This window comes from Gamsiella multidivaricata (genome assembly GCF_025024155.1).
Source record: "Gamsiella multidivaricata strain RSA 2152 chromosome Unknown BC939scaffold_8, whole genome shotgun sequence".
NCBI lineage: Eukaryota > Fungi > Mortierellomycota > Mortierellomycetes > Mortierellales > Mortierellaceae > Gamsiella > Gamsiella multidivaricata.
The window spans coordinates 93700-109630 of record NW_026251716.1 but is presented as its reverse complement, the minus strand read 5'-3'; the positions used below and the strand labels follow the sequence as shown (position 1 = coordinate 109630).

The 15931-nt window shown below is 47.9% G+C and overlaps 3 protein-coding genes across 3 annotated transcripts; 2 read left to right on the top strand and 1 right to left on the bottom strand.

The window, feature by feature from the left end:
- Window positions 1-440: 440 nt before the first annotated feature.
- On the top strand, window positions 441-8684 carry BC939DRAFT_439844 (Ion transport protein-domain-containing protein). The gene is made up of 14 exons (XM_051554011.1): window positions 441-1512; window positions 1625-1768; window positions 1864-2442; window positions 2525-2732; window positions 2810-3087; window positions 3201-3385; window positions 3487-3737; window positions 3844-4014; window positions 4123-4240; window positions 4328-6299; window positions 6403-6579; window positions 6679-7003; window positions 7095-8205; window positions 8337-8684. Exons 1-14 carry the CDS (start codon window positions 710-712, stop codon window positions 8492-8494), a joined length of 6480 nt encoding a protein of 2159 aa, XP_051415989.1. The 5' UTR covers window positions 441-709; the 3' UTR covers window positions 8495-8684.
- A 2230-nt stretch (window positions 8685-10914) lies between these two features.
- On the bottom strand, window positions 10915-11871 carry BC939DRAFT_302050 (uncharacterized protein). The gene has a single exon (XM_051551387.1). It carries the CDS (start codon window positions 11603-11605, stop codon window positions 11075-11077), a length of 531 nt encoding a protein of 176 aa, XP_051415988.1. The 5' UTR covers window positions 11606-11871; the 3' UTR covers window positions 10915-11074.
- A 266-nt stretch (window positions 11872-12137) lies between these two features.
- On the top strand, window positions 12138-13343 carry BC939DRAFT_499689 (uncharacterized protein; the record flags this gene model as incomplete). The annotated part of the gene is made up of 2 exons (XM_051559969.1): window positions 12138-12578; window positions 12852-13343. 2 exons carry the CDS (start codon window positions 12138-12140, stop codon window positions 13341-13343), a joined length of 933 nt encoding a protein of 310 aa, XP_051415987.1.
- Window positions 13344-15931: the final 2588 nt, after the last annotated feature.

Below are 15931 nucleotides of genomic sequence, written 5' to 3'. Positions count from 1 at the left end.
AATAATAAACTAATGTATGAGCTGAGAATGAAAGAGGATTAAAGATGCATGCTGCTGGATGCTCATGGAACGCACATCGGATCCCTTTTCCTTCTTTTCTTTCTTCATCATCCTCATCGTCGGCGTCGTTATCGCCGTTGTCGTCATCTTCATTGTCGTTATTGCATTCTTCTAGGGCTGTGGGACAATAACACCTATCACACATGCACCCAACCTCGTATCCACCTACAGGAACTGCACCAACACCAGCGCCAGCACCAAAGCCGAGTATAGATCGAGACCCAGGAACAGCACCGGAACCAATTGCCCTACCTTGCCAGGATTCTATTGTATCCACTGATCCAGGGCAGTGTCCTGCAGTGGCCACAACCGAACCAGAAGATCCAGACGCACAACCAGGTATGGCTTTCTTGTTCAGTAAAAAAAAATATGCAAACACAGCCCATCTACTGCCAAGAGGGCCCTGTCTGGACGCTTTCTCCCTTCGCCACCTCCCTCCTCCTTCGACCAGCGCTTTTCGTTTATTTGCCCTCCTTCTTGCACACGTTGCCTTCCTTGCTGACTTCTTCTTCTCTCCCCACTCAGTCTCATCAACAAACCCTTCTACCATTCCATTCCATTTTGAAACAGCCCTTGATTCCGTCACATCCTTTCTCACTCTTCACACTTCACTTGCACCTGCTCACTTACCCACTCACTCACATCCCATATGGTTCTAGGCGGACAGAGGTACGAGTACCTTCCCAGCAACTCCCAGGACAGTAGTAACGATCCCTCGTCCCTTTCGCCCAATGCTGCAGCCAGGGGCTCGTCTTGGGCTTGTCTGGCCAGGAGGGGCTCTGATCAGTCTACAATTGGTGATTTTGAGCTAAACCCTGTCAACGACCGCACTGGACTCACAAGCAGCACCAGGCCCTTGCCACCAGTCGCTCAGGATTCACAGGAGGATCTTCTTATATGTTCAGAAGCTACCTCCAATACCCATCTCGAGCCACCAGAGACCTCTCCTCGGCGTCGCAGAGGATTCCACCATAACCCCTCACAAGTCAATGGCAGCACATCAGGGCGTGGAATATCGTCTCGATCCTCAGCGACCAACTCGCGGCTCGCCTCAATGAAGCAGGTCCTCGACAGAGCCTCAACGAGGGTCATCAACCTCACAGGATCTTCTTCAAGGAGCCAGTCTTCTATGCCTGAGGTCCCAAATATTTTCTTGAATCAGCCCACAGAAGAGGAGGAACAGGAGGTCCAAAGTGCACACAATGGCACAGCCACAGTCAGAGCTGCAGCCACGATCACCGACACCAGCACAGACATAGGAGCAGGCACAACTACAGAAGAGGCAATGCGGATATCCAGGACAACCTCACCACACGTGGCAGGCATCAACTATTTTCAGCAATTACCACTTGACCCTCAATCAATTGATCCTCCACTTGTGGGCAAATCGCTCTTCATCTTCGGCCCCGACAGTCTGTTCCGCAAGAAGATCAACCGATTTCTCAACCGCACGTAAGCAACGGGGGATATTGGGACAGCTAGGTGATTGAAGGACGCCAAGGAGGCTCTGTCCGAGAAGACTACGATTTGATGCTGATATATTCGATACTGTTTCTGATAATAGAGGGGTAGAGCTTTTGATGCTCTTCTTGCTGATGTTAAACCTGGCGTTCCTGGTAGTCATGATCTCCAGCCCGCCAGGAAATGACACTGTCTGGGGCGCGCATTGGACCGACTACGGGTTACTTGTGATTTTTGTTTTATACACGTAAGACATGGCCACTCTCATGCCTTGGATGAAATATATCGATGCAGGGTAACCATCGCTCACAATCCTTAACGCCTGTCGCTCCCATGCACTAGCTTGGAGATCGCTGCAAGAATTGTCGTATCTGGACTGGTCCTCAAAACAGAGGAAGGAAGCACAATTCGCAAGCACTTTGGACCGAAGCAGAGGACCGATAATTTGCACGATACCAACCCCACCATCCTCCGAAAGCAGCAGACCATGACTCCGGCAGTGACATTTCGACCGCCGCAACCATCACTTCCTCTGCAACACACGGCGGCAACTCGGGCAACCACGCTCCTTGATTTTGCAGTTGGACGACAGACGACCGTGATGCAGTATATTCCTACCACACTGGACCCATTGATTGAGTATAGGCCCCAGTTCATGGCAGAGAAGGCGCAACTACCGTTCCTCAGACATACCTTCAACCGAATCGACATGGTCGCGGTCATATGCTACTGGATCGATTTTGCCCTCATGATGGCTGGCGTGCACAACATTTATTTTTTCAAAACCATCGCCGCGATGCGGACGCTTCGCCTGCTGAACATTACATCTGGATCATCTACTATCCTGCAATCTTTAAAGAAGAGCGCGCCACTGCTGGTCAACATTGCCCTCTTTATTGCATTTTTCTTTGTTATTTTCAGGTACGTAGCGGGCAAGTTTTGAACGAAATCATGTACTGTTAGAGAAAAATTGGCTAAGAAATCGAATTTTTTATTGTGTTAGCATCATTGGAGTTCAGACATTCAAGGGTTCCCTCTCAAGGCGTTGTGTACTTGCATCGAACAATAGCATGGTTGTGGAAGATCAGTTCTGCGGAGGACACTACAATGTATCAGCTCCCAACGGCATATCATCATATCTTACAGTTGATGGCGGTAACAGCCCAACCAGTCCTAAAGGATATATCTGTGCTAGCAACTATGTTTGCAAGGTACGTCCTCTTGGATCAGCGAACACGTTCGGTATTCGGTATCTGTAGACTGATTTTTTTTTTTTTTTATTCTCTAGGACACTGGAGAGAACTTTAAAGGCGTCATATCCTTTGATGTAATTTCCTCCGCAATGGTTCCTGTTTACGTGTTGATGACTGGACAGACATGGACGGATATGATGTACAGTATCATGGATGCAGAGTACGCCTGGTCTGCTATCTACTTTGTTCTAGTAGTCCTTGTCATGAACTTTTGGATCTTAAACCTGTTTGTCGCAGTCATCAATGAGATGTTTGCCAAGATCCGAGACGACTCTGCCAACAACTCTGCGTTCAAGTCGGATGGATCAGAAAAGTAAGCTATGAATAGCTGACAACGAGGATACTTAGAATATGGAGATTCGTTACAGGCACTTACCTCGTCTCTTTTTTTTTTTTTTTTTTTTTTTTTTTGACTTTTATCCATAGTAAAATTGATATCCTGAGTGACAGTATCAACAACTTTTCATATCGAACTCAAACGGACTCGGAGATCCTCAGAATGAAATGGCTCGAAGGCTTGGAGTGTTTATGGGTGCTTGCAGTCGTGGTAGATCTTGTCTTCCAATGCCTGCCACAATACCGCACACCCCCAAGCACAATTCAAATCTATGGTAAGATTTTCTCTAGGCCTCCTTGCGAGCTTCATACATATGCATAGTTACATTTCCTGTCGCTGAATATCGGCATGACCTTCTTATGACCCTGCTTTCAGATCGCGTCGAACTCTGGTTTACCGTCGCGTTCGCTGTTGAGATTGTGATTCGCTTCTTGTCTTGGCCTCCAACGCCCAAGGCTTTCTTTCAAAGCAAGAAGAATTTGGTTGATTTGTTCCTGGCTGTCATAACGTTGATCATCCAGACCCCACTCATCCATAGGAGCCAAGCTTATGTCTATCTCACGATTTTTCAGGTTCTTCGCGTATACAGGCCCATAATTTATGTTGGACGTCTCAGATCCCTTATCGTAAGTACAAATGCGGTGCTGCTAAGTCAGCAAATGAGAGTCTCGGGCTTTCAATGCTTAACGGAAAATCGTCTCGCACCATGGCCCTATTCATTTTGATACATAGCAAAGAGTTGTTGGTAGCTGGATCGGTCTTCTGAACTTGGTCTTGTTTATTGCCATGTTTCTGGGAGTCGTGTCAGTTATGGCAGGGATCCTGTTCAGGGAGATTATAGATCCGGATTCGTCCAGCATGAACTTTTCGGACTTTTACGTCAGTTATCTCGGCATGTACCAGGTATGTCGACGCGATTACGGGAAACGAATACATGAATGCATTCGGTATTTACAGTCGGACACAGGTGTACTGATTTTTATACCATTATTTTCATCCTTATTCCCAAAGCTCTTCTCTGGAGAGAACTGGACCGATATCCTATACAGCGTCATGGCTGCAGAACTTCCTTATAAGCAAGTCATCATTGCCACGGTGTTTATTATTGCATTCTACAGCTTTGCAAACTGTAAGTCTTCCCATCCTGCTATGGGAAATACTGCCTGTGAATCCACTTCGGCGCACTAACCTTGATCATATATATCTACCTCCTCAGTCGTGCTGGTGAACATGCTTATCGCCATCATCATGGAGAACTTCGAAGGCGAGGCCGAGATAGGCAAACATGCCCAGCAGATCGTGGATTATGCGTCAAAGGCAGGCTATCCCAAAGAGGAGCAGCGAAAGTTTGTAGACTACTTGACGAAGTACCTTAAACCGCACCCCAGCTCGATCGGAGTTGACACCAAGTCGTCTTCATGGAGCCGCAAGATGCGCAAAGGGTTGGCACGGGAGTATCTCTTGGGCGACAAGGAACTTTTTCATGCCACTATTGAGAAGGAAAAGGATCCACTACAGGAGTCGTCGAACCACAAAAAGAACCACCACCGTCGCAGATCCAGCCAATACGAACTACACTACGGTCCCTTGAACGAAGATGAAATTGACGACACAGAGCATTTTAGGAAGCTCTATGATGCTCATCGCCCAAGATACGAGGATGTGGATGGCGCATATGATGCAATCGCAAAGCCCGAGCCCTTCTTTTCAGCAGCAGCCTTCCGTCATCGCTCATTGTTCATTTTTGGACCCCAAAATAAGATTAGACGGTTCCTACAACAGTTTGTCACGCCAGGCCGCGGATACCGCATTGAAGGAAAACGCGAGAATGTCCTCCTTAGCCGGCCTTTTAACATCTTTATCACCCTCGCCATTCTACTCTGCGTTGGCGTCGCGGTCTACACAACACCTGTCTGGCGCCTTGAACAGTCGAAACTACCATCCAAGGATCAGAACGCCATCGTTGGCATCTCAGACTATGTATTCCCGCTCTTTTTCGCCATAGAGTTCCTTATTCGGGTCATCGCCGATGGCTTTATCTTTACACCGGATGCCTACTTGAAGACGCTTTGGAACCAGATCGATTTCTTTGTCCTCCTTTCGCTCTATGCTCCTCTGATTGCCACTATTACCAATTCACAAGGGACATCCAGGTTCTTCCGAGCTCTTAAGGCTTTAAGAGCCCTCCGTCTCATCAACCAGTCCGCCTACATCAAGAATACCTTCCATGCTGTTTTGGTCGCAGGGTTCCCACAGCTTCTTGACGCTACCCTATTGTGCATGTCGATTCTGGTGCCTTTCGCGATTTATGGTATGCGTCTGTTCGCGGGCCTGTTCTTTTCCTGTAACGATTCCAGTGAAGGTATCCTTTCCGTCGACGATTGTGTGGGTACGTTTGTTACGGAGGACAACGTCACGATGCCTCGGGTGTGGTCCAACCCTCATGTATACAGCTTTGACAACTTTTGGGCGTCTTTCTTGATCCTATTCGAGATTGTCTCGCAGGAAGGATGGACGGGAGTCATGGAAACTGCACGCAATGTTGCGGGATTGGGACAGCAGCCACACCAGGACGTCTCCCGCTACAATGGCATCTTCTTTGTCCTGTTTAACTTGGCAGGAGGATACTTTGTCACTTCGTTGTTTGTTGCGATCGTTATCGAGAACTACACAAAGCGAACAGGGACAGCGTTCATGACAGCGAACCAGCGACGATGGATGGATCTGAAGAAGCTACTCGGAGGAATTAAGATGAGCAAGGCCAAGACAACTCCTCCTAGCAACCCAATCCGGGCGCTTTGTTTCCGCATAGCCTCGTCCAAGAGGGGACGGTTTTCTTTGCTGCTGACGACTGTTACGATCGCAAATGGTGTGGTACTTGCGACTGAACATATTGATTCTAGAGACTGGGAAGGCGTAAAGAACTGGATTTTTTTGGCTTTGCTCTTGGTCTTCATGTTCGAGATCTTTGTCAAAATCTGTGGATTGGGCTGGACCGCGTATAGGAAGAACCGATGGAACGTCTATAACAGCACGGTGTCAATTTGCGCCTTGATTATCACGATTGCACGACTCTTGGGTTCTGAATGGCAGCCCCTGATCCAGACACAAAAGCTGTTCTTGACGGCGATTCTATTTCGCCTGGTGCCCCATAGCAACAGCCTGAACCAGCTGTTCATGACTATGGCGTAAGTTTGTACAATTTTCACGCGTCTCTTAATAGTGATCTATTTTCAGTCGAATCTACAGGATGATAACACTCTTTTTTTTTCTTCTTTTCGACCCCCGCAGTGCTAGTATCAGGTCTATCGCTAGTCTGTTTGGCGTCTGGCTCGTGGTGTTTGCGGTATACGGCATCATGTTTGTAGAGATTTTTGGTTTGACCTCGTATGGTCCCAATGGCTCGACGCACGTCAACTTTAGAAACTTCGGGACATCGCTACTGATGATGGCAAGAATGTCTACTGGGTAAGCTACCCATGCCTACAGCGGTTATTTGAGAGGATGCGATGACATTTAAATGCTAATTTTACATCCTATTACATCTTACTATCCCCGCACCTTCAGTGAGGGATGGAATGACTTGATGCACGATTTCGCGGTCGAGATGCCCAACTGTGTGAACGAGCCAAACAACTACCTACTTTCGGATTGTGGATCGACCGCCTGGGCCTACACGCTCTTTATCACATTCAACATCATCTCGATGTACATCTTCACCAACATGTTTATCGTTGTGGTGATGCACAATTTTTCATACGTCTATCAAATCGCCCCGGGGTTTTCACTAATCACTCGAGAGGAGATCCGAGGCTTCAAGCGAGTCTGGGCTGAGGTTGATACGGATCATATCGGCTACATTCAAGAGAAGGATCTTACTCGATTCTTGATGGTAAGCGTCTTTATTTCGGTCAAATGCAAAGAATGACATTGGCATAAACGCTCTAATTCGTTTTGATTTTTCTTTTATTCTGCCTGTTTAGAAATTGAGGGGTGTGTTCGATATGCGTGTTTTCAACGAAGAACACTCGCTTGCCAAACTCCAGTCAAGATTAGAAACCGCCAAGCCCAACGCGGTCAAAATGTCTGCGAGGGATTTGGAAAAGAGCTCTGCTGGTACCAATACGCAGCGTAGAGTTCTGATGTTAAACCAAACCAACCGCCGGTCGACATATAACTTAGACGAGTCTCAAGTGGAGAAGGGACAGGACTCGTCCTCGCGGCCTAACCTATACGACAAGGTTCACCAGGATTATAATCTGGCCGCCTTCAACTCTGCGATCGCCAGCGTGAACAAGACAGAGGTCCGCAAAAGACGGAAAGTCTATAACTTTTTGTACGCAGAAGCGGTGATGTCAATGGAGCCCATCCCAGGAACAGAGCTGAAGACGAGAAGGAGGTGGCCCCATTGGTTTTCTTCGTTTTTTGGAGGTAGTAGAATAGGTTCTGACGTGGGATCTCCTGGAGCGGGGGACTACGAGATGGGCGAGATCGGAGAGGAGTTTATGGAAGCCCAATGGGGTGTATCGTTTCCAAAGATGCTGACGATCTTGGCGCACTACAAGTTGATCGAGGACGACCAGTGCCTGTCCATTGGTGATATGCTTCGTCACCGTCAGAAAATGGACCGGATCCATGCCCATATCAATGTGGTTTACGTTCGGAGTATCCTTCTCAGGATGGTTCTGCGACAGAGATTCTTGAAGCACTATGCAAAGGTTCAAAAGATCCGTGCCTTGACGGATGATACCTCCTCATCCACCCAAGTACAATCGCAGCAACACAGCGCACCCGAAAGTGATCGATCTTACAGCGTGGGCGGCGGTACTGGTGCAGGCGTCGGTTCCCTTGCTCAACAAGCCCCCACGATCGTGCATTCAACCTTCTCTACGGATTCAAACAGCAAAATCTCCTCCAGTGAACAGAAGCGCGTCAGAATTAATATCGGAGATTCGAAAATCGCTCCTGCAGAAGCTGCGAGTCTGGGTCCCTCGTTCATGAGCGAAATCGACAAGGCGGCCCTCGAAAAGGGAGAGCAGCTTCATCGTGAACAGGCTGATGCCATGATCGACGGCTTGCGGTCTGAGTGGCGTTGTAAGTCTTGTTGACTCTGTGCATGTTGCATGTTTTCTTTTTTATAGTGATTGAATGCGGATGTATTAACGGCGGAACCTTCTTTCTTGTTATATTATTTAAAAAAAAAAAAAAAAAAAAAAAAAAAACAGCATTCATTCGGAGTTACGATCTTTCTGTAGCAGGGACTGTGCAGGGAACTGCATTGGATATGGGCTCGGCTCAAGACCCGACATTACAGGATTTTGAGGATATGGACAGGAGTGCGTCCCATGGTCAAGAAAAAAACTTGGGCCGAGACTACCTCTAGATGGTCATTAATTTTCAGCATGTAAAACTAAACACTCTTTGACCGAAATATCAATTATCTGTAGTTTCCATCGCGATGCCGGTCTATAGAGCCTATTATAAATCCACTACATTAACTTGATGTAGCTCATGTGTAATAAAGTCTAAAGCACGCACGTCTTTAATGACGATGACGTTGCTGTTTCTTGTAGCAATCCACTCCTTGTGACACAATGCTAAGCACACAACACTTAGCGGACGGGTTGCATGTTGTTTACGCGCTGCGTCTGCCCGCATTCAGCAGCATGTCCTTGATGGGTACGTTGGCCGCATGGACAGGTTCCATAGGTTGACAGCCACACTCGCGTCCGTTCCTATCGCGAATCCAAGTCCAAGTGCCAAATGCCAAAGGTTTTGCTTGTGGCTGACACATCATCTTTTACATTCAAGAACAAGCTTCATGGTGAACATTTGATTTATTGGTATTATGTATCGAGAACTATGAAAGAGGCGAAGATAGAGAAACAACAAAAAAAAGAAAAAAGAAGAGAGAAAGGTCGGCTTGCCATCGGTCAGTCTTACTCAGAAAAGTAAAGGCCGTGCAGGGCACACCTCGAGTAGGCTGCAAGTCATGGTGCCCTAAAAAACCACGAATGTGAAAAAAAAGAGTGGATTTCACGCAGCAACTCATGCACCCCCGCTGACCCATCTTTTTTATTAGCCCTCGAACCCATGTGCAACCCCCAATCACGCAGAACAGGGCCCTGATCATCATTGGCACTGGAGCTGCCAGGGTGCCTTTGACAACAAGAAGCCGCCTCGTCAAGCGCAGAGCAGAAAGTGTTAGGCTCAGTGCTATTCAGAGAGGAGCTGCTGCGCAAAGAAATCGCAAAATAGGGGGACCCGCTCTTCGCCAACCACTGCTAGTCTTAGGCCTCAGAAATGTGGCTGTTCATCCTTTGATTTTTTTGTTTTTCGATAGCTTTTTCGTGTTCTCCGTCCCGGTGATGAACAAAAAAAGCTAGAAACGAATACGGAAAAAAATACGGGGGAAAAAAACGAACAGAACAAGAAAAACAGGGAACCCTGCGGGTGTGCTTGTACGGTTGACTCTGCGGTGTACAAAGTCCAAGAAAGTTCTACGAAGGGTGGGGAGAAGGGGTAGGGAGAGCGACAGAGAGAGAGAGAGAGAGAGAGGAACGAGACCGAACGGCACGCAAAGAGAGAGAAGTCAGTGGAGAGGTGAACGGCGATATCAGAGTTCAGGTGAAAAGAATGAAGACGCGGAGAGTGCAGGTGCAAAGAGTGGAAGCATATAGGGTGGAGGCGTGAAGATAGAGGAGTGGAGAGGGTGCAGCTGGATGTTAATACTTATCTTGACGTGTAATGAAATCCACCCACCAGAACAGGCACTCGTGCAGATACTCCTGCGGAGACACATCCAAAGATGCATGCAGAGGCACACTCAGCATCGATCGCAACAACGCTAGTGGACGATGCTGCTCCTAAAACGAGACAAGAATAAGTAATAGTAACAGCAGGGAAGAAGAGCGAAGGGAATGGACGCAGACACGCATAGTGGAGATAATGGTACTATTTCGCAGTGGTATGCTTGTAGGCAGTGGTCGTTCAAGACGCACTAGAGCGACCCTGATTTGCCCGGACCAAACTATCCAGTTCGGAGTACTCCTTGCTGAATGGACCCCTTCAATAGCTGATTTACGATTCATAGTTTAATGCCCCTGTGCCTGGATCCAATAAAGGAATATCACCCACTGCAGCCACTAGCGAGTGACAGATTGGCACAAGCCCTGTAATGCACATCAACAGTGCCAAAAGAGGATGGTACAAGTAACAGCACCCGTGGGGACCTAATAGAGCCGCACCGTTGACACCCTGTAGCCTCTTCTGCAGTGCAGCCTTGTGTAACCACAAAACCACCGATCCCAGGATCAGGGTCATCAGCAATGAGGATTGCGGCAGGTGGCAATGGGCAACAGCAACCCTGCTACTCTCCATGCTACCAAGGACCGAGGTGTCCTTTGGCCCTTCTGGCCACTATTGCCTGGCCAGGGTGGTCTAAGCCTGGACTGCCTGTGCGCTCCGCGCGTATATGGCCCATGTATTTAATACTCGATGTAATTGGAGTTCTCTTTGTTTACAGCCTAAATTCGTGGCCCAAGCACTCCACCTCCAAAGAGACTGTGGAAGCGACCATCATTGGGCCAAGCGCTGGTACCTTGTTTTTTTTTGGAGCACAGATCCCTGTGTACGCTACTAGTGCATAAAACGTATCACCAACCCGACTCTTTATATTCTTTTTTTTTTTTCAATTTGCGGACGCTGCGACGATGGTGAAGCAGAGAGTTTTCGTGGATCTATTACAGACTTCTCTGAAAACTGGTCTACTCCCTCCATCTCCTATTCAAGCTGCCATAACTTATAATGGTGTTCGGAGGAAATTTGATGGCCTTTCTCAGCGGCACTCCTAAATACAGGAGAAGCAACGACAAGTGCGTCAAGGAGAGAAAGTAAATATGAATATTTTCATTCCTCGAAGTCATCATTTGATTGCATGTGTTCATGCTGCGATCAACTCTGTCTACTCTATCTTGTTGTAGTCCTTATGAACCTGCAATAGCGAGTCTAGCGGTGTAAAAGTCCAACAGCATAGAACTTGCCAGAACTTCAACCGATACCGTACAATTGATCGCCCCTTTATATATGAGGCAGACAGTCCTATTGAGGCACATCCGGCTTTGCCTCGCACTAGGACCCCGCGATACCAACCGAGGTATTCTATCAAACAGCGCACTGGACTCAAGCAACATGAACCGCCTGAAGTAATGAAACAGTACATATGGAAGGCATGGACGAAGGTGCCCGAGAAACCTTTGGGTCCCGGCGCGGATGCTCTCAAGGAGGTGGTGAAGAAGAAAGAGAAGGAGAAAACGCCAAAACCGGTGACCGACTCGACAGGAAAGGGCGATTTAGTTTGAGCTATGGGCTGGGAACATCCCACGATCATCCTTGATGTCGGAACCGTTTCAGCCAATCTGAATCGAACTCTGAGGAAGTCGAAATTGGTGCCCGAAATCGAAAGACGTCTCCAGACTGCCGTAACAGCTTCCATCTGGCACCAAGCGGTTGAGTCAGCAACTCATCGGGCGATTCATCGGGCGATTCATCGAGAGCGTCTTTAGTCTAGGCGAGCCTAGTTCAACAAACAGAGATATACTGCGGAACATTTGCCCATGCATCTCGTCCAAGAACAAAGTCGAGAGAGGAACTGATGCGAGTGATCATGATGAACAGGAGGAGGCTGAGAAAGAACAGGAAAAGGACGTTGATGACCTAGGACGCAAGGACTCAGACCACCTATACTGTACTACTCCGCCACCTCTACACATGCGACCTTATCATTACTATGAATGCAGTTGGAAGTGGTCCAGCGGTTTGTCGATCGACCAGCGGATTTCAGGCTGCTGCAGAGAAGGAATAATAGAGCAGCCATCGCGACCAGGAAGCCATACCCTGCTACGGATTTGCCCCGCTCTGTTGCCTCTCAGTTGCTCACAGAGATAAAAAAAAAGAAATATAGAAACAAACATCAGCATTGAGCTAAAGAAAAGGTAGAGTACAAATACGTCTCCATCGCTTCATGCATGCCAGTAGAGGGCAGTTGGAAGGACGACAATAACGATATTAATGACCTGTCTATAATAGCTAAAAACTTTAAACGCGAAGGATCTCGTATCAGATGGGTTACGTACCAAGGCATTCCGGCGACCGAAAATTTCGTGCTTCTGAACCAGTCCAGCAAGAGTTATCGCAAGACGGCCCCATTAACGAGCGCGGAGCAGCCTTTCATGTCGTTCTCTGAGCGTGAGCTCGGTATCTTGTTTTGGCAAAATGCTGCGCTTAAGGAAAAACTTCAGGAACTGGTGCTGGTGGACTTCGAGGACAAGAGTATCATTCCCTCTAAGAACGATCTAAGCATGTGGCTTCAGGGAAAGATTCCTGGATTCCTTATAATAGAGATGCTTTCGAACATCGGCAGAAATGAGCCATGCAAAGGACCGAGAGATTTCAAGGATTCGACGCCCGTGATGGACCTGAGCATGATACGAGAATATGTTCAATCCACTCGGCAGGCCAACTCCGATCCTATGACTTACGAGGGATGTGGCTACATTCATCGAGGCTCCATTCGGGCAGGCGAGTTTCGTCTTCAGCTGTTAGCTTTCAAGTTAAAAGAACTGTAGTCGGTCAGATACAGGCGACTCCCGCAGGATGTCTTGCCTCTTCGAATCACGGCCACAGTTGGGGGAGTGGATTATTACCTGATGAATATTCGAAACATTGTGAATTCTCAGTAGGATGTCGCCGACCTTTGGAGATATGTGCCCGATCAAATCAAGACCTTGGGTATAGATATCGGCCAAGCCTGTGTACTCGGAACGAGCGCGTTGCTACCAAAGAACGATGATCCCGGCAGTATGACAACGGCGTCTGGAAGCAAGGATGCTGATCGACATGAGCAGCTCTTACGAGGGTATAACTCCAACTTCCGTTCCTGCAACTTATTACAACTTCGTAGTGAAGCAGAAGACTGTATACCAGCCCACATTCAAGCACACAAGATGGATGAAGAGCAAAAAAGCATCGTCCCAGGCGATGGAGTAAAATCCATCAGCGACATCGAGACCAAACTGCCACCACTGCGCAGCGAGGGCGCCAGCTTTGCGAGCCATGTTACGGAGCTCGGGATAATAAAGGGTCAACTCAATGAGTTTTACAACGGCGACAACCGTTTCATGAAGCACAAGTGGGATGCAAAAGGGCCAGAGATGCGGAGTACAAACTCATAACGGATCGCCTTCTCAAGTTGGTTGGCGGGTCGATCGGCAGAAAGAGGGATGAGGCTAACAAGGTGGCTATTAGAGTCAGTTTGGGCAAGGTTTCAACTAAGACGAGGCTTTCATTGTTGCATGAGTCCCTCCAGCCGTACTTTATTCAAAAGGTAAAGGTATGTAAAATCGGTTTATACATTTTACTGACTTCGTCTTGGTGTTCCATAGGCCAGGTCCCTAGGCTAGGTCCCTAGGCTACTTCGTGGTTGGTGTAAAGAATACTATACGTCCAAGAAGTGCTCGACGTGCGAGAAATTTGTCGGGCAGGTCGAGATCCGCAGGCTGTACTGCTTGGCCTGCAGGCCTTACATGCACCGCGATATCATGGCGTGGCACAACATTGCCAATGCGATTCGTGGCCATTTGGTCAATCAACAACGGCCTCTTTATCTTTAACCGGTGTATAAAAATGGGCACTACCCTCGGATGCAGAATGCAAGATCGCACACAGAAGCCGGCAGCAGCGGCGGCAATAGTTGCGCGGTGGAACCAGGGCAAGGGCGAGTTTAGAAGTGGCACGTCCTCGCTGGAATAACGTCTTCGGCAACGTATTTCGGCGAGAAACGAGCTACTTCCCACATATCGTAGCTCGAAGATGACGATGAAAATGGCGACTCTGCTTTCCAGTCCTCCATGTGAGCGTTCTAAAGACAGAGAGGGAAGATCGGAAATAAATTAGCATCCTTATATTCTACACCTGACTTAGGGTTCAGAGTAACCGAAATGGATTGCACAGTGTCCCTGAGCCATTTGCATCCTTTTACGGGGCTCAACTCTAAATAACTCACTCATGCGCTGCCTCGCCTCTTGACCTCGCCCTCATCCTCGCCTTCACTGTTGCTATCCTACCCTCATACCATCATAGCATTCATGAAAATTGAGCTCCTTGACTACTTTATCATGAAGGAATACCTGGCACCTCTAAGTCGTACGCTGAAACGCATTTTTATCCCTTGTCCTCATTTGTAAACTCTAAAAAGCTAATCCTACATGTAAGATGAATTAAGGTTGGGCATTAATAGGAATTATGCCAGATCGGTTACACAACTTTGATTTATTTTGTTTTCGCATCCATGGGTCTGTTTGGTCAATGCTACAATGATGGATGTATCTCAAGGCGCTCATTCTTTTGAGCCTTTGCACTCTACTTCCTCTACTTCCTCTCTTTCCCCATTTTCCCACTTTCCCAGCTATACCCTCGCTCAATTCACTGTTTTTTGTCTTTCTCTCTTTCTCTCACCTCTCTCTGTCCCTCGCACGTCTTTGCTTGATCTCAGTAAGCACAGTCCAGTGGCGATTCATAGGTAACAAAAAACGCAGATTATCTGCGGAGACGACTTTCCTGCCTGTGCATGAACCGCTATAGTTAAGCCAAGAGCTGTTACTAAAATGACTGGGATCAGGGTGTAGGAAGGTTGAAAGAACAACCGTGCATGTGCAATGAATAATAACCCTTCTTCCATGACAGGCATCTCTATTAGAAATAACGAGGGGAAGCGAATATCACCCCACTCGACCACCCTATGCGTGCGCGGACAGTCTTGAACAAAGAGTTGGAGTAGAGAGCATTGCACAAGGACGGACCATCTCCTCAGCCAGTGAAAGGAATCGAGAAACAGATTCGAGTTGAGGTGAGGCACTGTTTCTTGTCACTTGAGGGTAGGCTATAGGCGTGTTCTATAATTATTAATCCATCATGCTTCATTGGTATTGTTGCTAGAAGACACAAAGTGAACAAACCTTTTGGACTCACCCGGCATCCAGTCAAAGGACACAGGAGTCGAATAAACACTTCCGAGGTGAGGCGTCAGCACTTGTGCAGGGTAGCTACATATGATAAATTTCAGGCAGCAACTATGGATAGTAATCTTTGTGTTTGACAATAGGCCTTTCTGCCACCACTACGTCTGCAGTCTCCCAGCCTGCTGCATCTCATTGAGTCCATATTGGGTTGCTACAGTGTCTCCCAAGTGTAAGCATGTACGCAAACTACCCGCACAAGTATATTAATTGGCGACAAGGTCACTAATATCGCCACCATCTCCTCTACGAAAACAGAAACAAAACTCGCAAAGAAGCTACATGTTGCGTAATACTTTTTCGTCCTCGCGAAGCGCTCTCTCGCCACAAAAGGAACTGGAGCTCGCCAACTTTCATTTGGAGAATGCGCGCACAGTCAAGGATCGAGAAATTGCTTTAGCGTTGTGCGACGACGCAGAAGCTGCGTTATCGCGGATGAAAAGGGCTGCGAAAAAAACACTTGCGTCTCCCCTGTCCGTCGAGGATCAAGCCCTGCGCAATGGAATCGCTACCGCCTATTTCGAGCACAGTGAACAGCTGGTCAGCTTGGGGAATAGAGAAATGGCACACACTAGCTACAAGAAGGCTGAAAAATGGGGCTATGTCCAGCAGGTCAACCAACAATCGCCTGGCTCTTCTCAGCTCGGCAACAACGAGATCAGCACTATTCACCGCGCACTCGTTCCTGCTGCTTCCTTTTCAGCAACGCCCCGCCTGCTTCCTCCTTCGGACCTGAGTGGCCCCAA